The 27410-nt window shown below is 49.6% G+C and overlaps 2 protein-coding genes across 2 annotated transcripts; both read left to right on the top strand.

Annotated features, from left to right (window-relative positions):
- The first annotated feature begins 221 nt into the window (after nt 1-221).
- LOC138752991 (uncharacterized) lies at nt 222-10106 on the top strand. The gene is made up of 3 exons (XM_069915588.1): nt 222-271; nt 577-853; nt 8710-10106. The coding sequence occupies exons 1-3, from the start codon at nt 222-224 to the stop codon at nt 9025-9027; spliced, it is 645 nt and encodes a 214-aa protein (XP_069771689.1). The 3' UTR covers nt 9028-10106.
- Nucleotides 10107-16810: 6704 nt separating this feature from the next.
- Nucleotides 16811-19760, top strand: LOC138752992 (uncharacterized). Its single transcript, XM_069915589.1, has 3 exons — nt 16811-16961; nt 17149-17630; nt 18066-19760. Exons 1-3 carry the CDS (start codon nt 16811-16813, stop codon nt 18339-18341), a joined length of 909 nt encoding a protein of 302 aa, XP_069771690.1. The 3' UTR covers nt 18342-19760.
- The last annotated feature ends 7650 nt before the right edge of the window (nt 19761-27410 follow it).

Below are 27410 nucleotides of genomic sequence, written 5' to 3' on the forward strand. Positions count from 1 at the left end.
GTGTAGAGTGTCCATGGGCCCTCACTACAGCTTGGGAGTAATGACCCAAGGGGAAGGGTTCTGATTCTGGGTGAGGTACCGAAGGCGGCTTGGTTAAAAGGGTCTCTAGTCCCCAATCAGTGAACACCATCTGGTTGGTGGTGACACCCTGGTCAGCATGGGGTGTGGGTGAGGTGGATTCCTATCCCTTGCCCATGTTACGCTTTGGATGGCACCCAGCCATGGCGGCAGCGACCTGGACCGAGTGCAGGAATGAGGCAGCGGGGCCATGGTTTAAATAACCCACTCTGAGAAGTAGGGGCTCCCATTGTACGGGGGGTGGGGGCGAAGGCCACCAATGCTCTTGGCTGGAGGGCAGGCACATATCTGGTTGGCCAGGTGGAGAGGCTGGACACTGCCTGACCATCCTGTATGGCTTCCGAACCCAGGCAGACTGCATAACAGGCTCATTTCAATAAAGGCGGGGATTGAGGTTTCAGCTGCCGGTAAATAATGAGGAATTCAGGAGAGAAGAGGGGGTTGGCCAATCAGCCCTTCTTGCTCTCTCTCACTCTCTCTCTCTCTCCCTCTCTCGAGCGATGCTGAGAATCAGCCTCCCGGGACATTTATAATAGGTGTTGAAAGTGCTGGTGTGTTACCTTCGGGCGGGGTGTTGCCGGCGGCCGGGACACTGATGTATTCGACCGTAACCCCCAGGAGTGTACCGTTGCCCAGCCAAGCCAAGATTCTGACCGTCCTGGGTGTCCGGAGGCACACGGAGCCCGAGGTGTTCACTTTCGAACCCATCCCAGAGCGCAAGTACGGGCGCCGTTACAAGAGGCGTTCCATAAAAGTCCTCTATCCAATTTACCAGGTAAACACTCCACAACTTCAGCTCTTGGTCAAGGATAGCATTTCCGGTGGGGGGGGGGGGGGGGAGGAAGGTGGGGGCAAGCTCTTTAACTGGATTTCCAAGCTGGAATGGGTTGTTGAATTGATGCAACGTTCATGTTATGTGTGTGTACGCACGTGCCTGTGTGTGTGTGTGTGTGTGTGTGTGTGTGTGTGTGTGTGTGTGTGTGTGTGTGTGTGTGTGTGTCTGTGTGTGCACGCGCGCACGTGCGAGTGTGTATGAGTGTGCATGCATGCTTGTGTGTGCATGTGCCTGCATTTGTATGTGCATGGGCGCACGCGTGTTTGCGCATGTGCACACGTGCATGTGTGTATGACAGTGTGCGCTTGAGTGCGGTTGTGTTTGCGTGTGCCTGCGAGTGTGTGCGTGAGTGTGTGTGTATGTGTGTATGAGTGTGTACTCATGAGTGTGTTTGTGTGTGCGTGTGCCTGCGTGAGTGTATGTGTGTGTGCATGTGAGTGTGTGTGCATGTGTGTGTGTGTGTGTGTGTGTGTGTGTGTGTGTGTGTGTGTGAGAGTGTGTTTTGGTGGTGATTTTGTTGAAATTCTGAGCCTGCCTTCAATGTACAAGGATGCAATTTTCTCTTTGTCTGGGCCGTGGCTGCTCCTTCGGTCTGCCTGCCTTCAGTTTGCCAAAGTTAATACAGCAATTGGCGAGTACCTCTCAGTTGAATACATCCGGTCCATTGGGCGGAGCAGAATTTGTCCACTCCTATAATTTTTGGAGATTTTTTTCCCCAGTTGATGATCAATGTCTAGTTGGCGTTGCATTATATCTGGATGGATTAGGGGTTGATGGTAAAAAAAATCAAAGCGTTAAGACCATGAGACATAGGAGCAGAAATAGACCATTTAGCCCATCGAGTTTGCCCCATCATTTAATCATGAGCTGATCCATTCTCCCACTGACCAGCCTTCGCTAGCCTCACTAGGGAGACTGGGTCACACCATCAGAGGGGATGTCACCAGAGTGACCATCTATAAAATGTCTGTGCAGTGTTTCAGCAGAAATTTATTATTTTTTTATAAAAATATCCCTGTCGTTTGTTCTGACAATACAAACATTGCTTGTGAAGCCCAGCTGACATGGACCAATATACCCACTCAAACTCCATGCTCATTTACTTTTTGAACCTTCTCATGCACTCCGGTCAGAGCCCCCCCCCACCTCCTCTCAGTGCTGATGCCAAAGTCACACCCCCCCCACCCCTGCTCATCGCCGCTGCTGACACCCCGGATGAACAAGAAGCATGCACTTGATCCTCCCACACTTGGCGCACTCATTCACTCGGTCCACTGAGGTCAGGGGGGGAGGTGCAGCGGCACCACAAATTACCGCACTGGGTGACACCCACCCACTGATGCCCTGGCTAATCAATCTCTGCCTTAAATATACCCAATGACCTGACCTCCACCAACCCCACCACCCCCCCCGCCACACCTACTGTGGCGACAAATTTGGCCGATTCACCTCCCTCTGGATGAAGACATTCACCTCTGTCCACTGTGGGCGCCCTTCAAATCCTGGATTGACAGAGTGTGTAACTTTACTGCTCAATTCGGGCCCTTCGGCCCATGAGGCTGTGCTGTAAAAGGATGGGTCAGGGTGCCATTTGACGCCACACATCAAGAAGGGATCTCTGCGGAACTACCTCGCCGGTTTTCTCTTGCTGTGTAAACCCCGCAATTTACAGCGCGTAGGGTTGCAGTGACATCACCGTGGGGTTTGGTCAGGAGCCCAATTAAAACATAGAAACATAGAAGATAGGAGCAGGAATAGGTCATTTGGTCCTTCGAGCCTGCTCCGCCATTCAATGAGATCATGGCTGATCTTAAAGTTCAGTACCCCGTCCCCACCTTCTCTCCATAACCCCTAATTCCTTTATACTGAAGAAATATATCTAATTCCCTCTTAAATATATTCAATGAACCTGCCTTTACTGCCCTCTGTGGCAATGAATTCCACAGATTCACCACCCTCTGGGTAAAGAAATTCCTCCTCATCTCGGTCCTAAATGGTTTGCCTATTATCATTGAACCATGGCCCTGGGTTCTGCACTCCCTCCATTGCAAGAACATCCTTCCTCAGATAAGGGGACCAAAACTGCACACAATACTCCAGGTGGGGTCTCACCAAGGCCCTGTACAGCTGCAGTAAGGTATCCTTGTTCCTATACTCAAACCCTCTTGATATGAAGGCCAACATACCATTTGCCTTTTTAACCACCTGCTGTACCTGCATGCTGGCCTTCAGTGACTGGTGCACAAGAACCCCTAGGTCTCTCTGCACTTCCCCATCTCCCAATCTATTGCCATTCAAATAGTAATCTGCCCTCTGGTTTGTATTACCAAATTACCAATTCATCGTAAACCTGAAGCTTTTTTTTAAAAAAAAATCAGGGCACAAAAAAAGGGTTCTGTGAAAGTCAGAATCAGAATTTATTGTCACGAACGTGTGTCGTGAAAGTCATTTTGCTTTAAATGACAGATCCGTGGATATATTATTTTTTTAAAAATACAGAAATTAATGCAAACAAAAGAGAAAATGAGGCTGAGCCTGTCCGTTCGGGAACCTGAGGGCGGTGGGGGAGGAGGGGGAAGAAGCTGACCGCCAGGGGCCCGCACCTCCTTCCAGACGGGAGCGAAGCAAAGGGAACGTGTCCTTGAGGATAGAGGCTGCTTTCGTGAGGCGCCGCCTCTTGCAGGCATCCGCAGGGGAGTGAGGTCCAGTGGCCCGTGGTGGCGCTGGCTGAGTTTGCAGGCCTCTGTGGTCTTTTCCCCGTCCTGTGCATTGGTCGGCACACACCGGACAATGATGCGACCGGTTGGAGTGCACTCCGCGGAACACCTGTTGAAATTTTGCAAGTCCTGGGTGGCCATACCGACTCTCCTCAAACTCCTAATTTCACTGCTCGTTGATTTAAGACCAGGCTGGGTAGATTTTTACATAGTGGAGGAATTAAGGGAAAAGGCAGGCAGGTAGAGATGAGCCATGATCTCATTCAATGGGCCAGATGGCCACCTCCTATACCCTATATTATGAAGGGAACGCTACCGGGATGGCAGTTGAGTGCGAGTCTGTTGTTGTGCAGCAAGGACCTGCCCAAGCACGAAGGGATTGAGGCAAGAGAGGATTGCAACAGGCAATAAGGAAATAGTGAAGTGTGGTTAGTGACGCCGTTGCTTCAGACCCGATGGTGCTGACTTCTGCTCTCGTCCTGTATGGAGTTTGGCTGTTCCGCCGAAGGAACTCCCTTTTGTTTCTGAGTGTTAGGGCCGCCGGGCAATACACTTCGCAAAGGGAAGTTTTGTATATTTTACATTTGGTCATTGACATCTCCATCGGGCACACAAAACTCAAAACGGTCAACCAGTTTACCTATCTCGGCTGCACCATTTCATCAGATGCAAGGATCGACAATGAGATAGACAACAGACTCGCCAAGGCAAATAGCGCCTTTGGAAGACTACACAAAAGAGTCTGGAAAAACAACCAACTGAAAAACCTCACAAAGATAAGCGTATACAGAGCCGTTGTCATACCCACACTCCTGTTCGGCTCCGAATCATGGGTCCTCTACCGGCACCACCTACGGCTCCTAGAACGCTTCCACCAGCGTTGTCTCCGCTCCATCCTCAACATCCATTGGAGCGCTTACATCCCTAACGTCGAAGTACTCGAGATGGCAGAGGTCGACAGCATCGAGTCCACGCTGCTGAAGATCCAGCTGCGCTGGATGGGTCACGTCTCCAGAATGGAGGACCATCGCCTTCCCAAGATCGTGTTATATGGCGAGCTCTCCACTGGCCACCGTGACAGAGGTGCACCAAAGAAAAGGTACAAGGACTGCCTAAAGAAATCTCTTGGTGCCTGCCACATTGACCACCGCCAGTGGGCTGATATCGCCTCAAACCGTGCATCTTGGCGCCTCACAGTTTGGCGGGCAGCAACCTCCTTTGTAGAAGACCGCAGAGCCCACCTCACTGACAAAAGGCAGAGGAGGAAAAACCCAACACCCAACCCCAACCCACCAATTTTCCCCTGCAACCGCTGCAATCGTGTCTGCCTGTCCCGCATCGGACTTGTCAGCCACAAACGAGCCTGCAGCTGACGTGGACTTTTTACCCCCTCCATAAATCTTCGTCCACGAAGCCAAGCCAAAGATTGACATGACAATAAAAAGACCCTTGATCTTCGGGCTTCTGTACCTTCTTCCTGAATAGGTTGTGACCAGGGTGTTGGGGCCTACGATGTTGGCAGCTGCCTTGAGCAACGCCTCTCCTCGATGCCTGCTGGGGGTCGGCACCAGGGATGGGCTTGGCTGGGATTTTCCACTTCCGAAATCACGCAGGCTTTAATATTGTTCCCATGAAGCAGGGGTCTCCAAACGTTTTCGATCGCTGACCCCCTTCAGGGAGTATGTGGTCCCTCATCGACCTCCAGGCATGCGCTGGACTGCGGGGGAGGGTGGTCGGTAGAGTTGACAGATGTCTGGTTTTAGGCCATACAGTCCAGCCTTTGAGCCCTCCGTCGGGCACCACCTCGAGTCGGACGTTCATTTGGAGGGGGGGTCGGGTGGTGTCGGCCCTGCACCCCCAAATGGAGGACAAACTAAGGGGTACTTACCTGCTGAATGCAGCGTCCCCAGGGTCCGAATGCCATGCGCGGCCGGCTGGTGCGTGAGCGATGAGTGGGAAATGTGTCGGCGACATACGGAGGTTCATGGTAGGTAAGCCTACCCCCTCACCTCTGTGCTGGACGGGGCAGTGGGTTGGGGGGGTTAGTGTGGAGACGCTATGTTAAATCAACCCCACCCACGTTATCAGTCCTCACCTTGGTGTTATCGACACCCCCTGGAATTTATTGACCCCCCTGGATGGTCCCATTGACACCCCCGCTCCCCGGGAGTTGATATCAACCACTTTGGAGACCCCTGCCATAAACTGTGAGGGTAGAGACAACAGCCAAGTAGGGCCGATCTTCCTACCAGCAATAACAGGAAGACGTTGAGACCAAGTGCTCCAAAGGCAGATGGGATCAATGAAAATTGGTGTGGATCCGTAGTGGTGAGGCCCAGTAGGGGTGGGGGGGGGGGGACACCAGGTTCCTCGGAGTCCACTCCCCCAGTGACCGACCGTGAGCTCTTGACATCTCCTCACTTGTCAGGAAGGCGCAACAGCGACTGCCCTTGCTGGGAAGGCTGAGGCGGGCAAGTCCACCGTCACGTCAACCTTCTACAGGAGCTCTTATCGAGTGTGGTCGCTGCAGAGAAATGAATTGGAGGTCAATCCGCAGGACCGAAAGAGTGGGAGGGAGGTTCACCACCTCTCCCACATCGACGCGATTGACCGGGAGGTCGCCTGCGTCTTTCAGCTGTTCCCATCAGGGGAAGAGATCCAGGAGGATCAGAGCGAGCACCACCAGGCTGGTGAATAACTCTTTTATTATTTATGTTTTGCTTGTGTGTCATGTCTCCACATGCGATGAATCGGAGAATGGCGTTTCGTCGAATCAGTTCACAAATGATCTGATGCAATGGGAAGGACTTGCCAAATCTATTCGTTGAAACATCTTCAGCAGAATAAAGGATAACTGATGGGTGTTGAGCAATGGGACTTTCAGTAACCAAACTATTTAGCGATTTGGAGAAATATTCGTGTGCATTGAAGATTGGTTGACACCCAGATGGTCTCTGAAAGTTGGGTGGACCACCATCCACACACAATATCCCAGCACACGGCAGGCCCCCTCAGCCCACGAGGTTGTTCCGACCCTCTGTAAACCTACTCCACTGCAATCCCTCCCTGCCTCGGGCTCATAAGTCTCTACTTTTTTCTTGCAGCCAAGAGGCTTTTCAATGTCCCTCTGAGAACGTCAGTTTGAAAGGTCGTAACCAAAATAATATCGCAAAGAACATTCCATGGAATGTTTTGATAATCCCGCTGGGTTAAAAGAACATCCACAACTCCATATTTGGCGAAAGGCAGTAACGGACTATTGGGACCGCTCCCTCCGCGATCCCCTCGTTTGCTCCTCTGTCCCCACCCATCATCGCCTTGGGACCTGCCCCTGTCATCATTCCATGTGCACCTGCACCTCCTCCCCAGCACCATTCTGGGCCCCAAGCTGTCCTTCCAAGTAAAGCCACACTGGATGGGGGGGGGGGGGGGGTCGTCCGCTGCTTCCGGTGCTCCCGCCGTAGTCTCCTCCGCGTGGGAGGGGCCGGGTGCAGATCGGGAGGTCGCCTCGCTGAGCATCTCTGCTCCGTCCGCCACAATAGCGGGGATCCTCCACTGGCCGCCCGTTCCAATTCCCTGTCCCGTTCCCTCGGCCGACGTGTCTCCCCGTGGTCTCATGCACGGCCGGACCGAGACAACCCGCAAGTTGGAGGATCAGCACTTTGTCTTCCGTCTGGGCCCCCTACGACCAGAGGAGGAGAGGGAGATCAGTTAGAACAGCTGAAACACTACACCAAAAATTTATAGATGGTCACTTTGGTGTCACCCCCTCTGATGGTGTCAACCGGTGCAGTTTGCACCTCCCCCACACCGATTCAAGATTCCTTTATTTTCGTGTAATATTACACAGAATTGCCTCCTGCCTGCCATAAGGCAGATGAAGAATTGCCATTAATCGCCCGGAGCTCCTTACAGTACATGGAAGGAGAGACCATTCAGGGCCACTGAGTGCCAGTGGATTGCCCCCCCCCCCCCCCCCCCAGCGCTCCCACAGCCTCTGCAGCTGCATGGACCACCCCCCCCCCCCCACCGTGCTCAATTCATCCGAACCCCCCTCGATGCGGCAAGGAAGCGTATGATGCCTGAGGCCCTTCGGGAGCCCCTTTCTCCCCCTCTGCTCCCTCTCGAGTCCCGGTCCCCACAAGCCGACCCTCCGACAGCCCGTGCAGGTTCCCCTGCAGTCTGAGCAAATTCCTCAGCTGCCGGACACCTCGCAGGCTGTGGCCGTCTCCTCTGCTTCGCCTTCTCCCCGTTCCTGGTCTGCTGTTGCCCTCCCTCGTGGCTGCCACCGAGCACAGGCGCTTGACAACCATGGTTCAAAGGCTGCGTACGAAGGCGCCAGTGTTTGGTTGTGGGGGGGTGATTGAATTGTTTGGAGCAGCTGTGTCTCCGCTCTCCTGGCCAGTGAATGTGTGTTGGGGGTGGAAATCTGAGGTTCTCCTCTGATCGGGGAGGTGGATAAAAGTATTGACAAGTTGGGATATGGTATGGATGGAGCTGCGTATAAACTTGACTCTGAACAAAAATGTGTACGTATCAAATAATAATCCAAATGGGTTTTGATCTTTATTTGAGCACAAGATTGGATGAGTTTATTCCACTGAAATATGCAAATGTTAAGGGACCAGAAGAATCTCTCAATACGTTCTCTGGAGGATGTATCGAAAGCATCCTGCACCACTGCCTGGTTTGGAAGCCGTGTCCCCTCGGGCTGCAAGTCCCTGCAGAGGGCGGTGGAGTCAGCGGGAAAGATCACTGGGGGCCCTCTTCCCACCGCCAAGGACGCCGACGACACTTGATGCAGACGGAAGGGTGGTAAACATTGTGAAAGGGCTCCGCACCCCCCCCCCCTCACCTAAACTGTACCCCCCTCTGGCCTCTGGTCAGAGGTCCCGTAGCAGTCAAGTCCTTGTGTCCAGATTGGGCAAAGGCTTTCTCTCCCTCCCCCCCCTCCCCCCCAAGCCGTCAGACTTTTACTGATACACCTCGAGGATTGGCCTGGTTGGTGGACCATGGATTGGCCTGGCTGGTGGATCGTTCCCAACGACCTACTAATGCTGTTCTCCCCTTGATCCACAGCCTCGGAGGACCCGCCGCACTGAGAAGGACGTGGCAAAGAGGCTTCTGCTGTGTCTGCTCTCCATCGTCATTCTGCAGGTTTACCTCGCGACGGACCTCCACCTGGACGAGGTGTCCGCCCTCTCGGGGGGAGCAGATTCCGGAACCGGGAGCGACCACTCTCTCCTGGATTGGCCACTGTGGAGGACTTGCTCCACTAGCTTTTTGAAGTCCCCGCAAGGAGTCCAAGCGAATGCGTCCTGCCCGACGGCCCACCCCTCCCAAGAAGGGGGAAATCCTCCGGTCACTCATCTCTGGGGACAGGTGCCTGGCACCTGACTGTGATCTTGAGCATCTGGCCACTCCCCTTCCAAGGGAAGAATCTCACATTGGGTCACATCTCGCCCACTGATGTGGGACTGGAGTAATTTTTCATGTAGATAAGGGAATTGGATCAGCTGAGGGGTGGGCCAGTCTCTTCAAGTCCAGAGTCTGCTGGTGACTACATTTAAAAAAAAATTCAGACATATAGCACGGGTAACAGGTCTTTTAGGTCCACGAGTACATGCCGCCCTATTACACACAATTGACCTACAACTCCGGTATGTTTTGAACGGTGGGAGGAAACCGTCCGCAGGAAAACATCTTGACGGAGGAGTAAAGAAGAACTTTTACTTTTCAAGAAAAAAATGAAACTGAAATGATTGAGGAATGTAGTTCGAATCAAAGACGATGATATTTTACTGCCACCTGGAGTATTCATTTGCCAATGTTAAGGATTTTATGTTGGAAATTCCTGGGATTTGAATTCTCATCGCTGAGAAATGTGTAGCATATTTAATTTTGTTAATGCTGAATCTTCCGATTTATCTTGTGAGATCTTGGCCAATATTTTTTTCGTCGAAAGGTTTTGCTTTTTGCTCTCATAATATGGGGCGTGAGGTGAAGAACAGGGGAAGGGTTTGCAAGATACATTGATATATAACAGAGAATTAATTGGGTGAAACCTGGACGTCTGGGATTGTAGAAACAACACACAGAGACGCTGGAGGAACCCAGCTGGTCTCGCAGTGTCCACAGGAGGCAAAGATACATCAATGAAGTTTTGGGCCCGAGCCCTTCCTCAAGGTAGAGAGAGATAGGGAGATCAGTTTAAACAGCTAAGGAGGAGAGAGGGGGTGGGGGGGGGGTGGAGAGAGAGAGAGTAGCGGAGGGAGATCAGTTAAATCAGCTAAGATGGAGAGAGGGAGATCGGTTAGAACAGCTAAGGTGGAGAGAGAGAGAGAGTGGGGGAGGGAGATCAGTTAAATCAGCTAAGATGGAGAGAGGGAGATCAGTTAGAACAGCTAAGGTGGAGAGAGAGGAAGGGAAATCAATTCAAATGGAGCTAAGGTGGAGGGAGAGTGGGAGAAAAGGCAACTGGGAAGAAGAGGGGGTGGGGGGTGGGTAATCGAAACCAGAGGGGTCCCCAGATGAAAGATGAGGTGATGATCCTCCATTTTGCAGGTGGTCTCAGTCTGGCAGGTGCGTGAGATGCTGGGCTGGCATGTCAGCGAGGGAATGGGACGGGGAATTGACATGGGCGGCCACCGGGATCCACGACATTGTCGTGGGCAGAGGCGTGGCAGGGAGAACTGTGAAGCCAGCAGGTTTGCAAGGCTCTTGCACTTCACTGGGTGGCAGCCTCCAGAGGAAGTGAAGAATGGGAGTATTGGTGGATACCTCCCTCATCCTGCACAGACTGTGCTCAAGACTCATTTTACTTTCTTCCTGACTGCCCTGGACCACAAAGATTCTGCTTCCTGAACACATTTTATGGATTTTGCGGCTGCTGATCACGATTTAGATGTAATGTACTTTTGTGATTTCCTATCAGGCTTGCTAGAGCTCGTAGCCCTAGAGACCTGGGTTCAATTCTGAACTTCAGTTCAGTTAGTGGAGAGTTTAAATGTTCTCCTTGTGATCAGATCAGTGAAGACTTGGGAATCACATCAGGTACGATTTATTGACATGTAAATTTTTTTTAACCCAAAATAGACTTTATTCACAATAAATTATTTATAAAGGAACCCCCCCCCCGTTCAGCCTTTATGTTCACATCTGTACATTTCCATCACTGGACATTATTACATTTGATTTACACCATTATCACCTAGATTTGTTGTCATGGAATTTGTTTTCTTTCACCTCCGGGAGTAATTGCCTGAAGTCAGAGAAAAAGAAACAAAAGAGAGGTCCCCCCCCCCACCCAGTATCCGTGGATTCACCTCCAGTGCCGCCCCCCCTCCCCCCCACACAACTGAATCACTGGCAACCCCAGCTCCAGGTCTGAACCTCCGACACAGTCAGGGACCCCACCCCCCGCACCACCACAAAACCAGAGCCCACAGGGTCCTCAACACATTTCTCCCCATCTTAGCCATAAACGGGAGCCCCGAGTTCACAGACCTTGCCTCCTGTTCTCCAGCCCGTCGGCCAGGGAAGACATCCTCGCTCCATCCTCCCCGAAACCCCTTCTTGAAAGACTCCATTCTTGGTTTGAAGGCCAGACTGGCACGTGATGTTCCACGGTGGTTGCACAGTTTAACTGCACAGGTTACTAGCAAACCTCATGCAGAGAACGTGATCGGTCAAGCAAGTCTCCAGACACTGTGACTATAGTTTACACAAAATGTGGGAGAGACTCGCCAAGTCACGCATCCTTCTTTGTACGGCCCAGATAAAGACTCAGAAACAGGCCTGAAACAGGCCGGAGCCCCTTCATCAACGCCAGAAGCTCTGGCCAGTGCCAATTGTTTTTAATGACCTGCCATGAGCTTTATTGTCCTGTTAAGGGAGAAGGGAAATTGACTGATAATGAAAAAAATCATTGTGTGGCGTTGGTGAGTGCATCCAACCGCTGTAGACCGTAGCTCAAGAAAGCGATGGAAGCTGGGAAGTTCGTAATGTGCCACAAGGCCTAGGAGCAGAAAGAGGCCATTCAGCCCACTCGGGTCTGCCCCACCATTTAACCATGAGTTGATCCATTTCCCCACTCAACCCCACTGCCCATCATCTTTGATGCCCCTGGTTAATCAAGAACCTGTCGATCTCTGTCGATGACCCAGCCTCCACAACTGCCCATGGCAGTAAATTCCACAGATTCACTGCCCTCTGGTTGAAGAAATTCCTCTGCATCTCTGTTCTGAGCGGACGCCCTTCAATCCTGAAGTTATGACCTCTTATCCTAGACTTTCCCACTGTGGGAAACAACATTTCTACGTCTACCTCTCAATGTTCAAAATGTTTCAATGAGATAGGACTGTTTGAGGACCCAAAATGGTGTTGGGGGGGGGATCGTTTTATTTTCCATAGACTTGGAGCAGAGATCTAAGGCGGGGGGGGGGGCGCGTAGCCCACGAGATTGGCTGTTTCAGAATATTTCTTTTGTAAAAGCAGTCAGACACACCCCCCCCCCTCACTTGGAATATTGTATTCAATCCTGGTCTACAGGAAGGATGTGGACGCTGTAGAGAAAGGTGCAGAGGAGATTCACAAGGACGCTGCTTGGATTGGAGAATGTGCCTCATGAGGGTGGGTTGAGTGGCCTTTCCTCCTTGGAGTGACGGAGGATGAGGGTAGAGTTGAGGGGATGAGGAGGATGAGGGGTGTACTGATAGAGTTGTACATGGCTTTGTCCCCAGAGGCTGAAATGGTGAACATGAGGGAGCATAGATTCAAGATGCTTGGGACTAAGTATGGGGGGGGGGAGGGTGGTGTAAATTCTTCCCACAGAGAGTGGTGGGTGCAGGGAATGCGCCACCAGCAATGGTGGTGGGAGCAGGGATGATAGACAGTTCGAGGGAACTGAGAAAAATGGAGGGTTGTACAGTGGGGAAATTCTGGGCCATGGTTTGAGTAGGTCATTAGGTCAGCATAACAGTCTGGGTTGAAGGGCCTGGACTGTGCTGTAAATAAAAATGCAAAGCCAGAGAAACCCAGCAGGTCAAACAGTGTCCTTTATGTACCAAAGATAAAGATACAGAACCGACGTTTCGGGGTTGATGAAAACTTTCGCATTTTACCACTGTACCGTAAAGGCTCTGTCTTCTAATCCCAACATTTAAAAGTCCCTTTTAGATGTTACAGCGCATTATCTACAGTAATCGATGGATGTGGATGGAATGTGTGGAATCTGGGAAACTGCATTTGCGGAAAGAAGCTGTTAATATTGTTGATGTGTCAGGAATCGTGTGTTGCTTCGAAAAGGATTCATTGCAGAATGACTCAAGCTTTGGTTAAACTCCGTAGGTTTTGCTCAGTACTTCCTCTCTCTCTCTGCCGAGTTCTTCTATAACCCCTTCAGTTCTGTGACCATTATTAACCCCCCCAAGGGACTTTTTGCAAGGCTGGAAGAATGATTAATTTGTGCACATCAGCACGTCCTCTCGCTTCATCAGAATTTACAGCATTCGGTCAGCAATGCTCTCAATTCTCACATTGATCAGAAAACTTCTGAGTGCTGAGATTCTCCCTGAAACATCGACTGGCTTATTCCCTCCTGTTTGACTTTCATGAATAGGAGGATTGATGGGAACAATTTATTCCCCCAATCTAAACCGTGCATGAGGACAGGTTTATTTTCCATCCAACTGCACGGACGAAACAGCGTTCTCCTCAGTGCAAAACACACAGACATACAACCAGATATAACACACGTACAGACAAACAATATATATGCAGGACAGCTTCATGTACAGTAAAACTCCTAGTAAATGGCAACTATGAGGATCGGTAGCTGCCAGTTAAGTGAATTTTCTGGTTGCATGATTGGTGAACGTACCTCGAGGCACGCCAGTTTTAAATCTCTGTACTTTTTGCCTATTTATTTTTTTGCAATTTTGCTTTACTGGTTGCTTGAGGCTACTGGCTGTCTGGATTCCGGATAACAGGGGTTATCCAGAATTAGTAAATTTTGTTTTGTGAATATGTGAGTCTCGGAGGGTGAGTGTGAGCAGTTCCTTTGGTCGTTCAGCATTCTCACTGCCCACGGGGAGAAGCTGTTCCTCAGCCTGGAGGAACAGCCATGACAGGAGTAGCTGAAAGATGCTGTACGGGGGTTGGAAGGGGTCCTTGATGATTTTGTGCATGGTATGGAGGATCAGGATGGAAATTAAATGAAAGCCTGTAGGGTGCTGAGCAAGAGGTCCACATGGGTGGGGGAAGGGGGTGAAAAGCAGTACAGGCCATATTTGGCAGTCCCCCCCCCCCCCCCCAAATTGGTCCCGGGTGATGCGGCAGTTGTCCTGAATAGGAGGCTGACCAGGGGAAATGATGGGGGGCCCGGCAGGTGGACCTGGAAGGGAATCTCCAGGGCCCTGAGATTCAGGTTTCAGATTTATTGTCAGAGAACAAACATGACATCACATACAACCCTGAGATTCTTTATAGAGGGGAGTAGAAAGTGGTCATTGAGTCTATCCTGCCATTCAATCGTGAGCCGATCCATTTTCCCACCCAGCCCCACTGCCTGGCCTTCACCCCGTAACCTTTGTTGCCTTGACTGATCTCAAACCTATCAATACACCAATCCCACTTTCAATTCTCTCCTCATTCCAAGCGATCGTCAAGGATCCGCACCACCCGGCACGAACTCTGTTCTCGCTGCTACCATCAGGAAAGAGGTATCGGGGCTGCAAGACTCGCACCACCAGGTTCAGGAACAGCTGCTACCCCTCCACCATTAGACTCCTCAATGACAAACTCAATCAGGGACTCATTTAAGGTCTCTGATTTTTGCATTTTATTGATTTTTTTTTCCTCTACCAGAATCAGGATTTATTGTCTTGAACAAGTCATGTTATTTGGGGTTTTGCGGCAGCGTCACACAATGTAAACATTCATATTATAATCATTAAAAAAAATAATGGATGAAAAGTCAGACAGTGTCTTTGCTTCACTGTACATTCGAGAATCTGATGACGGAGGGGAAGAAGCTGTCCTTGTGCCGCTGAGTGCTCGTCTTTAGGCTCCTGGACCTCCTTCCTGATGGTAGCAGAGTGAAGAGGGCATGGCCTGGGTATTGGGATCCTTGAGGATAGAGGCTGCTTTTTTAAGACACGACCTCATGTCAATGTCCTCGATGGAGTGAAGTCTTGTGCCCGTGATGTTGCAGGCTGAGTTAACCACCCTCTGGGGTTTATTCTTGTCCTGGCAGTTGGCGCCTCTGTACCAGGCAGTGATGCCACCAGGCGGAATGCTCTCCACGGCCCACCTGTAGAAGGTTTCGAGAGTCTTTGGTCACAAACTGAATCTCCTCAGGCACCTCACAAAGTCTAGCTGCTGGTGAGCCTTCTTTGTGATTGCATCAACGTGGAGGCATCCACGGGGAGGTTGAAGTTCCTGACCCCTCTCCACTACTGAGCCCTCGATGAGGACTGGGCTGTGTTCCCCTGCAGTCCACAATCATCTCCTTGGTTTTGCTGACGTTGAGCAGATTGTTGTCGAGACAGCTTTCAACGAGCTGATCTATCTCCCTCCTGTCCGCCTCCTCGTTGCCCTTTGTGATTCTGCCGAGAACTTTGGTGTCATTGACGAACTGGTAGAGGGCACTGGAATTGTCCTGACCTGTATTCTCTTACCCAAAAAAATCTCAACCCTTCCCATCTCATAACCATATATGTATAGATGACACTTTCCAAGTTCTAATATTTCCCAATTTCAAAATGTGTCATCTTCAAGGAAACATGAGCAATGATATTCCAATAAACCAAGCTTTGTCGATAAAGTTTTAAGTAGCTTGTTGAATAAAACATTTTGCATAACTTCACACTGAAATTTTTGTAATGACGAATTAAAGCGTCCTGTATAATAATATAATGATAATCAACTTTAAGCAGATATAAAAGAAATAAGACGAATTAAGATGAATTCAAAGAAAAGTATCTCGAGTTTACATCTCTGTCATGAATCTTTAAAGAATGAAGTGCTCTGCTTGGATATTATTAACGTTTACAGTACCTATCGTATTAAATACATGTTTCAGTTCCAATGAATACATCCACATCAGTATCCTGAATACTAATCTCTAGAGGACATGGGTTAAGGGTAAAAGGGGAAAGGTTTAGGGGGAACTTTTTAAATTTTTTTTTATTTTTCACACTATGAACCATATCGACCAAACTACACACAAACATTTCCCTCTTGAATATACAGTGTCATTTTCTCCCCTTTTCCCCCTCCCTTCCCTTCCTCCTTCACCCTCCCTTCCCTTCCTCCTTCACCCCCCCTTCCCCACCCACTCAACGTTCAACATATACGATACATTAAACCCATTAAACAATGTCCTCACACAATGAAATTAAACAAGAAAATTTGGTCATCTACTCTTACACACTGGGTCAGTTCATTTCGTCTTCTTCTCATTCTGTCATTTTAGGAGTGGAGGTCTGCGGTAAGCCCCCTCTGTTGTGTTCCATGTACGGTTCCCAAATTTGTTCGAATACTGTGACGTTATTTCTTAAATTATATTTTTTTCAATGGAATATATTTATTCATCTCCATGTACCATTGCTGTATTCTCAGGCTATCTTCTGATTTCCAGGTTGACATAATACATTTTTTTGCTACAGCTGAGGCTATCATAATAAATCTTTTTTGTGCTCCATCCAAATCGAGGCCAAGTTCGTTACTTCTTATATTACTTAGAAGAAAGATCTCTGGATTTTTTGGTATGTTGCTTTTCGTGATTTTATTTAATACCTGATTTAGATCTTCCCAAAACTTTTCCACTTTCTTAGGGGGAACTTCTTCACACAGAGAGTGATGACCCTTCCAAAGTCACCATACGTGTTGATGCAATCATAATGAAGGCTCGCCAGTGGCTATACTCCATGACGTGGCTGAGGCAATTTGGTACCTCACCAAAGACTCTCGTAAACCTCTACAGGTGGACCGTGGGGGAGCATTCTGACCGGCAACTCTCAGGACAAGAATAAACTCCAGGGGATTATTAACCCAGCCTGCGACATCATGGGCACCAGACTCCACTCCATCGTGTATAGTGTGTTTAAAAAAAACCCTTTTTTTTCTATAAGATTTAAACTGTACTGCAAAAACAACAAATGCAAACATACCTATAGCCATGACCTCCTTTTGCAATGGCCACCCTAGACTCACTGGTGGAAGCGTGGAACGAGCTGAAGTGGTGAATCTTGGCTCAATTTTAACATTTAAGAAGAATCTGGACAGATACATGGATGGGAGAGGTATGGAGGGCTATGGACTGGGTTCAGGTCAGTGGGACGAGGCATTATCTATGGTTAACGATAATGGGCAGGAATGCGTTGTAGCACTGATGTGGGATTACAGGTGCACAATTGGGTGGAGGTGCTGGGAGAGGGATGTAGCATATTTCAACAATGCATTCTGGAATGCCCATCTACTGCAAATCTGCAAATCATTAGAATTAATCATCTTTAGCTCCGTGCGAGAGAAATCCTTGCAGTGACTGGGAGAGCGGACTTCAACTCTGCAGGCAGGAGGCAGCGGCTGAGGTCGGGATCGAACCCTCGGCTGCAGGTCGCTGGTGCTGCGAGGCCCTGAAGACAGGCGGGAGCCGTCAGCCCCATCAATCAACGCCACCCTCTAATGCTATTGGGCGAGGTGGTTTGATAGGCAGGGGTCAGACCCAATCGGAAGTAAGGTTGGCGGGGACGTCATCCCAGGGACTCGATGTCTACAGTAGCGGGTGGCTGGAGCGCGAGATTCTGCTGCGGGTTTCGGAGCGAGTGGAGCAGGCGGGTTGGTGCCAATCTCTCAGTATGTGCCTGGCCTGTGCGAGGCGGCCCGTGTCCTCCGGGAAGGAGCAGCCTCTGATCTTCGACTTCGAGCCCATCGTCGAGCGCAGAGCCAAGGCACCCGCCAAGAAGCGCAGTCGGCGGGTCCTGTATCCCCACCAGCAGGTAGGAGCCGGCTCCGGGCCGTGGCGGGGGTGCATTCGCCCCGAGGTGGCAGCGACACACACACACACACACACCAACTCACATTCACACACACACACCAACTCACATTCACACACACACACCAACTCACATTCACACACACACACCAACTCACACACACACAAACTCATGCTCACACACATACAGACCAACTCACACACACAAGCTCACACACATACAGACCAACTCACGCTCACACACATACAGACCAACTCACACACACAAACTCACGCTCACACACATACAGACCAACTCACACATACAGACCAAACACACTCACACACACATGCAGACCAAACACACTCACACACACATGCAGACCAAGCACACTCACACACACACACAGACCAACTCACACATTCACATGCCCCCTTCTCATTCTCGCTCTCCCTCCAGGTGAGGAAGCTCCTTCCCACACAGACCGACCTGGCCAAGAGACTACTTCTCATCTTCCTCTTCGCGGTCATCCTGCAAGTATACTATGCGGCTGAGGATGAGCCCGGCGTCGGCGCAGTGGAGGCAGATGAGCTCAGTGACCTGCCCTGGTCTGGGAGTGGCCTCCTGCCGACTGAAAACTCAGGAGGGGAGGCAGACTGTGTCCTCCAACTCGGAACCCAGCTGTGGGCAGGTTCCCAGTGCCCTGCGATGCCCTGTGGGAATTTCGGCCTTTAATGTGTGAAATGGTCACCTCCCTGGGTGTCAGGTTACCCACTACTATCCAAGTTGCGGGACTCTACCCCTTCGCGAGAGCTCAGAACTGAGCATGTAACACGCGTGTTGATTTGTTCAGTCATGGACCAGTAATTGTGGATCCACATACAGAACCCGCAGTCCGATCATTCAGATATCCGAGACTATCATTGTTCTTCCTGATTCTCTGGAACCCCAGATTCCACACTTAATCCCGGTCCCCATGGTCCCAGTTCCCCACACACTGTCTCCATGCTCCTGTACTCTCTCCCCCTCCCCTCCCCCTCCACTATCCCCACCATCCCTGATCCCCCACTAAATTTTCGGTTTATTGGAAATTTTCATTGCGCTCCAGTGTCACATTGAAAAAAGTGAAATCAAACCAAAATGACTCTGGGTGTCAACAGCATCCAATTACCTGGAATAATCTACCAATCCACTCAAGCCCCCCTAAATTTCTCTGAGGAGCCGAATTATTTTTATGCTCGTTTTGACAAGAGAATCAGGAAGCCCCGTTCAAGGTGGATCTTTAGTCCGTGTGTGTTGGACTATCGGAGTTTTATTGTAGATTGTTTGGCATTTCCCCCACCCCTGGAAAACTGCGCTGGTTGCCGCCAAAAGCTCGGCGCCTCGCAACTGCAACGTGAAAGTTTCAGAATGGCACTGGGCCGTGATGGAGAAGTGGCTTCTCTTCCCCAAGACTAACCCTTCGTTTGGAGACTTGCCCAGTGTTTTGCTGAATCTTATTGCTAAATAAGCTGATTGGATGAAAGTTTAATGATGTTTCTAGTGCTAAGTATATTTATTCATTAACCTAATTTAAACTGTGCTTGTGTTTGTTTTTGTTGTTGAGGGATTTCAGTAATAACTTCAACTCAGTAAAAGCCCCCACCCCGGAACCTGTTGTGTCCCAGCGCGTGGCGAGAAGTCGGTGCGCTCTGGCCTGCAGGAGTAACCGCTGAGGCTTGGCTCGGCCGGAGGGAGCCCAGGGCCTGGAGTCCTCCCGTCACCGAGCGTGGAGGGGCCGAGGGAAAGCCCCTCGAGCAACAGTGTGGAGGGAGCGACAAGGTGCCATGGGTGGGGGGCAGACGGCGACGGTGTGAATAGACAGTGTACAGTGCCAGAGGAACTCAGCAGGTCAGGCGGCGTAATTTCTAGAGCAAAGACTGATGCTTCGGGCTCGAGCCATTGATTGAGAAAAGTGCTGGCAGGCGCCCGAACTAAATGGACCTGCTGATTCTCCCTGGCATTTTGTGTCCACTTCAACCACAGTGCAAACTTTCGTCTTTTAGTTGTAACAAAATGGAAATGCATGGGGGGGGGGGGGGGGAAGGAGGACTCTGAATGGTTTTCCGTTTTGTAAACAAATGATTGCGAATAAAGTCTATTTTTGGTTTGAAATAGTGGAGTGATGACTTGGGTGTTTAACGAGCTGGAGAAAGACAGCAGATCCCGCGACGTCTGTGATTCCTGACGAAGGGCATCGGTAACCCTCAACTTGCCGTGGGTACGGTGCGACCTGCTGAATTCTCCAGCACATTTGTGCATTGAGCGAAGACTCCACTGGGCGGGCGGGTGAAATGATCTAGCTTTGTCTCAGAGAAGTGGGTCCCGCGCTTGTTCACGGAACAGTGCCCTTTCCCCGTAGTGTAAAAGGCCTCATTGGAAGTCCTCGTGCGAAAAGGCCCCCCACCACCACTTCCGCGAATGCAGTTTAAAAGAAGTGGGGAGGGGGTCCTTACAGACGCTGGGGTCAAGTGCAAAACCACGGTCTTGCCGGATAAACTCAGCAGGTCGCCCAGCGTCCAAGGGAAGTAAAGGGGTGGCCAGCGTTTCAGGCCTGGGCCCTTTGCCGAGGTGAGAGCAGGCAGGTGTGTGGGTGGGGGGGGGTGGGGGGTGGGGGGGGGAGGAAGGGTGCAGGCTAATAGGGCATCATAGTATTTAGTTCAGGGGGCTCCCAAATCTTTCAGACCATTCATTGATCCCCTCCATGGAATCCTTGATCCCTCATCAGCCCCCCAGGAATGGAATCTCTCCCCCACCCTCTGCAGCCAGTGCCACCTCCCCACGCCCCTCCGCCACCAAGGTCCAAAGGTCTCTCAGCCTATTCAAGAGTTCGCCCCCACTCCTCCCGGCCTGCAGGCGCTGTTTTCCGTGGATCTACCCCGGCTTTCAACTGCGAAAGTTCAATCGACTCCCCTCTCCCCGGCATTTATCGACCCCACCCCCCTCCCCACAGGGATTTATCGACCCCTTGGATAGTCCCATCGACTCCCACTCCCGGCCAAGGCTCGACATCGACCACTATAGGGACCCCTGGGTCACCGCGACGCTGCAACCAGCGACCCGGGATTGAATCTGGCACTGTCTGTAACGAGTTAATTGGGCAGCACGGGCTCGTGGGCCGGATGGGCCCGTTACCGCGCTGTACGTCTAAATAAAAAATTTAAATAGGTAAGAGGTTGTGGGTGATTATCGGTGGGAGGGTTCTTTGGCTTGGCTTCGCGGACGAAGATTTATGGAGGGGGTAAAAAGTCCACGTCAGCTAGATGGGGGAGAAAAGCTGCGAAATAATGGAGGGGGCGGGGTAGTTCCCTCAATGAGGGGAGCTGGGGTAGTTCCCTCAATGAGGGGAGCTGGGGAATGGGGAAAGAGAGGGAGACTGTGTGGATGGGTGGGATGAACGGAAACTGGAGAGGTGGATGTTCATGCCGCCTGGTTGGACAGTGCCGGGACGGAATATGAGGTGTCGTTCCTCCCATTTGCAGGCGGCCTCAGTTTCGGCAGTGCACCAGGCCTTGGCCGGGGAGGGAGTGGGCTGTGCAGTTGGCGGGGTTGGCCGCTGGGAGATACTGGCCACTCCAGGACGGACCTGCTCAACAAGCGGGACTCCGGCGAAGTAATACCTGGGGAATCGGAGTAACCTGGAAGACGGCCCTAGTTAGAACCAGGTCACAGGCTCTTTGGCCCTCGAGGTAGATCCTGGCATCCCTGTGAGCAATATCTACCTTAAATTCCCCCCACCCCCCCACTACTCCCCCCCCCACCCACTTCCTCTTGTATTGGCCACTTCCACACTGGGATAAAGGTAGATGTCTCCTCTTCGATTGGAGATTTTGCTTCCTGAACACTTTTGGGTTTTTTATAGATTCTGGGCAGCTGGTCATGCAAATTAGCTTAAAATGTTCCTATATCTTACTCTTTCTATGGATATCACCGATTTCCTGTGTAGTTTAAGTCTACTTCAAGCTTACAAAACCATGAACCACAACTTGTCCGCATTTGGTAAAGGTTCCATTATTGTTTAACCTTTGTCTGCAGTGAGGCAGGTCGCCACGTTGTCGAGCGCCCCTCGCAGAAAGAAACCCAGTGTCCAGGCGGTCTCCGCGTGCCGCAGAGCGTCGGGTGGGCTTCTTTCCTGTGGTCCAGGGGCGAACCAGGTGAAAGGTGTCACCAGGACGTTGCGGCCTCGTGGAAAGACGGCATCAGGGCGACTGGAATCCCGTAAGGGCAGGCCGCCCATTGTTGAACCCTAGCGCTGGTGATGCACTTTATTGTCGCTGAGCTGGTCGACCAACCAACGAAACATAACCAGCATCGACCCGAATTCAACGCGGAGTTATGTAATTCCGATTTAAAAAAATAACCATATACAATTAAAACCACACTATTCTAAAATGAATTGTTTAAAAACTACTGATTATATTATAAAACACAAGTACGGCACCAGTCAGGGCCGTGAATTGGTTTTTCATATTGTAACGGCTTCATTAAAAATAAACTTTTTAAGCTTCCAGGCGCATTACGAAGGCTCCCATGGCGTCTGCCCGATGGTCGGAGAGCAAATAGTTCACGGTTAGGATGTGTGGCGTCTTTGATAATCTTCCTCGCCCTCTCCAAACACCGACCCCCTATAGATAGATTCAATGGGAGGCAATTGCATTCCGTTGGACAGTCCCCGCTCGGGTGCCTGACAATCTTGTACAGTGCAGTTCTCATACCGTAAGCTCTCCATGGCGCATCCAACATGAGTGGAACTTGCCCAGGTATCTCTGAAAATAAAGAGGACGGTGTGCTTTTTAGAAGGGAATTGATGAATTCAGGTGGGATGAGCAGAGATGTGGACCCCCCCATCAACCCCAGGAATTTAACGATCCATTGATGTAAATCGGGACGGGAGTGTGGCTTGGTGCCCGTGTAAAATCCGCGGCGATCTCCTTGGTCTTTTGGGTGTTGAGCTACAGGTGGTTCTCGGCCGGGTACTGAACCTCGCCCCTATGGGCCGTTTCATCGTCCAGTTGGTAAGGAAATCTAGAAGTCAGGCACAAAGGGAAGGGCTGATGCCAGACAAAAGGTCATCAGCTTGGATGGCGGAAGCTGAGCTGTAATCGATGAATAGCGTAAGAGTTAGGAGTCGGAGTGCAGCAATGCTGGTACGCCGGGTGAATTAATGCAGGAAACCAACCTCTCGGTGGGGGTGGGTGCGACTGGACGGTGGTCATTTAGACTCGGGGTGGTCGGAGCGGTTTCGGCGTGGGCCCGGTTGTAGCAGTGTTGAAGTTTGTTGGAGCAGCAGCCTTGACCAGGGCCAGATTGAAAAATGTCCGTCAAGACCCCAGCGCAGGCTCTCAGCCCACCCCATCCGAACATTCACCCGACCAAGGATGGCCCGTGCGTCCGTGATGGAAAACGAGAGAGGTGATTCGTTTGGAAGAAGATCCACCTTGAACGGGGCTTCCTGATTCTCTTGCTCAAAACAATTCGGCTCCTCAGAGAAATTTAAGGGGTCGCAGCTAAAGACAGGCGCTAGACCAGATGAGTTACAATCCGCGATCACCTGGATTCCCGGCCGTCTGAGGTTACGACGTATATGGGTTCAGCCCGAAAGATTCCCCTCCTTAAGTTGGTCGTAATCTATGTAACTCCCGGCCTCCGGATCTGATCAAACGGCGAGCCTCACTGAGTACAAACATGCTGAAGTACAACCGAAAATCAGCCGCAAAGCCGTCTTTAGGTCGGCTGAACTGGCGCAATGTGTCAGCATTGTTAAGAAATTAAACGCGCTAAATTCAATAAAAGGTTCATGTTTCTCCAAAGTCCTACGCAATGCGGCAAATCTGAAATTATCTTTATACTCAGCTTGAAATTGAGAGAAAAGAAGGAAATTGTTGTCCAATGTAATCAAGGAGAATGTGAAAGGTTGCGGATTTGGGGTAAAAAAAGACTAAATCTGGGGTGGGTGGGGGGGGGGGTTAAACTCCGGCCAAAACCAAAGCAAACCCAAAAGTACCTTCACAGAATTTGCTCGAGACAAAAATTGAGAACAAAGAACATTTATTATACAGCAATGCAAAGTTGGGTGCTTCCCCTTACCCTGGGAATACACACACATACTGGGGCTCACCCAACTTTTATACAGTTTTATTTCAGTATAGAAGTACCCTCCCCCTTACATTCTTCTGCCTCCTGGATGCGTTTGGCATTAGTCCTGTCTGCCTACGTGCTGTTTCTGTGAACTTGGAGGACCAGGGGGTATCCTGTCTGTGTCCCATCATGTCATTGTCCTTATTCACAAACCTGCCTTTGTTCTAATTCACCCTTCCCAACTCTTACAATCTTCTTATATGCAGAACTTGCTAATTCTGTCTAAGGCTAGAAGACCCTTATCTTATTCAAACTAACTTTACTACATTCTATTATCTATCTTATCTATTCATACTGGCTTTATTTATTACACATATATCTATACTCATCTTCATATTTTTTTAAGTTTTACTTATCTCTCACAATCCTCACTTTTCTTTTAGCTACGCTTCATGACTTCTCAACTGGAATGTATTACTTGTAAACTTGGTCTTTTTCCCAGCGAGTCAGTAAATGAACTGCAGTCTCAGCATCATCAGACAGAATTTGGGAAACATACATCCTTTGGGTTCTAGTGATCTGACGAGGGGTCTGTTGAATTAAATACTGCACACAAGTCTTTAGGCAGGGGAGGACCATAATGGCCAGAATAGTGAGTCCAGCTGCTATAAGGGCTGTGGGTATCAGACTCCAGTTACCAATAAAAAGTCTAGTCCATCCCACACCAGACCAAGGTTGCCAAGTCTGAACCTGGGCATGGGAAGATTTTCAAACTCCTGAAGAAGTGTCTTTAACCGCCTGACCGTTGTGAGCATTGTCATTAACCAGTCTTTCACAAACGCTGCCTTCAGCAGCCAACGAGTAATCGAGAGCCAGGTGGTTTTGTTGAACTGCAGCTCGTATCCGTCGTCTTTCTTCAGCCCATAAATTCAGGGCCATCACTGTCTGTTTGGTGATGATCTCCAAGGCTGGAGTCTGATTAAACGATTTAAATGCCAAGCAGCTGTGGTGTTCTGGAGCAGCTTATGTCATTTACAACTGGAACTCCCCTTATGGTTCTTAACATTCCGAATGTCTGTGTGACCCAAAGGATGCTTTACAGGAGACCAAGTTGGGGAGGGGTGTTTCTTGTCACTGAACCTGTGAGTTGCAGCCTGTCTGTGAACATTAGCATATGTATTCACTCTATCTCTGCTACATGTACAATCCTGACTAACATTCTGTCTGTCATTGTCCCACCATCTTCTTTGTGCTATCCCTTTAAAACTCCTCTTTTTAATACCTGTAGAGGCCAAAATACAAATCAAATCTACTCCTCTAGAGCCGTTCTGTTCCCCTGGTCCATGTTGGGATCCTATATTAACCCATACCCCACTATGACTATACTTTATATCTGTGCCCTGTCTATATTCTAAAGGTAAATAATTCTCACCTCTGCTGCCCCTATTCCAGGAGGACTTTAATACATTGTGAGCAATTTGGTGATTTCCCAAAAATTGGGAACCAACAAGTAAACAAAACAGCAAATGGTAAAAACATTACAGCACTTTTTCCTGGCGTAGTGTAACTTTCAGATCAGAAGGATGAAGGACAGCACGCCAGGTGGAGGGTCAGCAGCTCGTTTAATTCGTTGGATGTGGCTCCATCCCTTTCATTTGCATGGCAGTGTCTGTAATAAAAAGTACACAATAGGGGCCATCCCAGACAGGTTTTAGTTGGTGATCTTGCCATGCTTTTACATATACCCAATCACCCGGTTTAATAGAATGAATAGGATACTCCAGGGGTGGGCAGTAACAGCTGAATGTCTATTTTCTCCGTGAGCGCAGCCTGTTTGGCAGCTGCATTTGCCTGTCTGTTCCCCTGTGCTTCAGGACTGTCACCACCTTGATGACTTCGTACATGAACTACAGTTATTTCCTCAGGTAATGTAAGAGCATCTAGAGATTGGACAATTAAGTTTTCATGGATCAACTTTTGTCCTTTTCCAGTTATCATTCCCCGCTCTTTCCAGATCTTCCCAAAGGTGTGGACTACACCAAAAGCGTATTTTGAGTCCGTGTAGATAGTGCCCACCTTGTTCTCTAGACCCTGGAGAGCTCTACAGAGGGCATACAATTCACAAGATTGTGCTGACCAATGACCAGGGAGGTGACCGGCTTCAATCACCACTTCTTTCCCATCCACTACACATACCCGCTATAGCGAGTGCCATCAATGCAACGGAAAGATCCATCAATAAACCACCTTTCACCCTCCTGTAAAGGCTCATCACTTAAATCCTCTCTAATTTTGGTCTGTAAATCTATTACCTCTAAACATACATGCTCTAACTCATTTATAGTATTGTCAGAATTTGGAGAAACCAAGAAAGGTGCTGGATTGTGTTCTTTATTCGTAATTGTTAGAAATAGAAGTACCTTAACAGAAATTGCTCGAGACAAAAATTGAGAACAAAGAACATTTATTACAACAACAATGCAAAGTTGGGTGCTTCCCCTTACCCTGGGAATACACACATACACTGGGGCTCACCCAACTTTTATACAGTGAATTTCAGTATCAGAATACCCTCCCCCTTACATTCTTCTGCCCCCTGGGTGGGTTTGGCATAGGCAATCCTTCCTGCCCTCGTGCAGTTTCAGTGGACTTGGAACACCAGGGGGTATCCTGTCGGTGTCCTCTCATGCCATTATCCCCATTGTCCTTATTCACAACCTTGCCCTTGTCCCCATTCACACCTTTCCAACTCTCAGCGCTACAGTCCCTTCATATGCAGAGTTCGCTAATCCTGTCTAGGGTACTAATTAAATATGCCTAACTTGATAAATCTGTTAAGCTTACTAATTATATATGTAGAACTTGGTACTTCTATCTAGGGCTAGGAAACCCTTATCTCATCCAGACTATCTCAACTTCCTACCTTCTATTATTCCTTACCTCTCCTTATCTTATTCATACGGTAGGCTCACTGATCCTGTTGAAAAGACTAGAAGGTTCTTATCTTACAGAGGCTGACTCTGCTTCCTGCATTCTAATTTGCATGCTTAGCCTGTTCATACTGGTTTAATCCATCACTCCACATGTCTGCACTAGTTTCCCCATCTTTCATATTTTTATGTCAAGTTTCCTCATCTCTCACAATCCTCACTTCTCTTTTAGATCAGTGATACTGATCTCTCAAAAAGATCAGTGTTACTGATCTCTCACAATCCTCACTTCTCTTTTAGATCAGTGTCACTGATCTGTCAAATAAAATGTGCTATTGCTAAAGTTGGTCTTTCTCCCAGCGGGTCAATAAACGAATTGCAGTGTCATAAGCATCCATTTGGGAAACACACACCCCTTGAGTTATAGAAATAGGGGTCCGCAAAATCATGAAATGAATACCAGCCTTTAGGTAGGGGAGCACCACACTGACCAGAATAGTGAGTCCTGCTGCTATCAGGGCTGTGAGTATCAGGCTCCAGTTCTCAGTAAAAAGTCGAGTCCATCCCACATCAGTCCAAGGTTGCCAAGTCTGAACATGGGCATGGGAAGATTTTTGTCGAAGTCCTGAAGCAGTGTCTTTAACCGCCCGACTGTTGTAAACATTGTCAGTACTGATTCTCGCACAAACGCTGCCTCCAGCAGCCAATGAGCAATAGAGAGCCAGGCGGTTTCGTTGAATCGTTGCTTGTAGCTGTA

The sequence above is a fragment of the Narcine bancroftii genome, chromosome 2 (genome assembly GCF_036971445.1).
Source record: "Narcine bancroftii isolate sNarBan1 chromosome 2, sNarBan1.hap1, whole genome shotgun sequence".
NCBI classification, from domain to species: Eukaryota; Metazoa; Chordata; class Chondrichthyes; order Torpediniformes; family Narcinidae; genus Narcine; species Narcine bancroftii.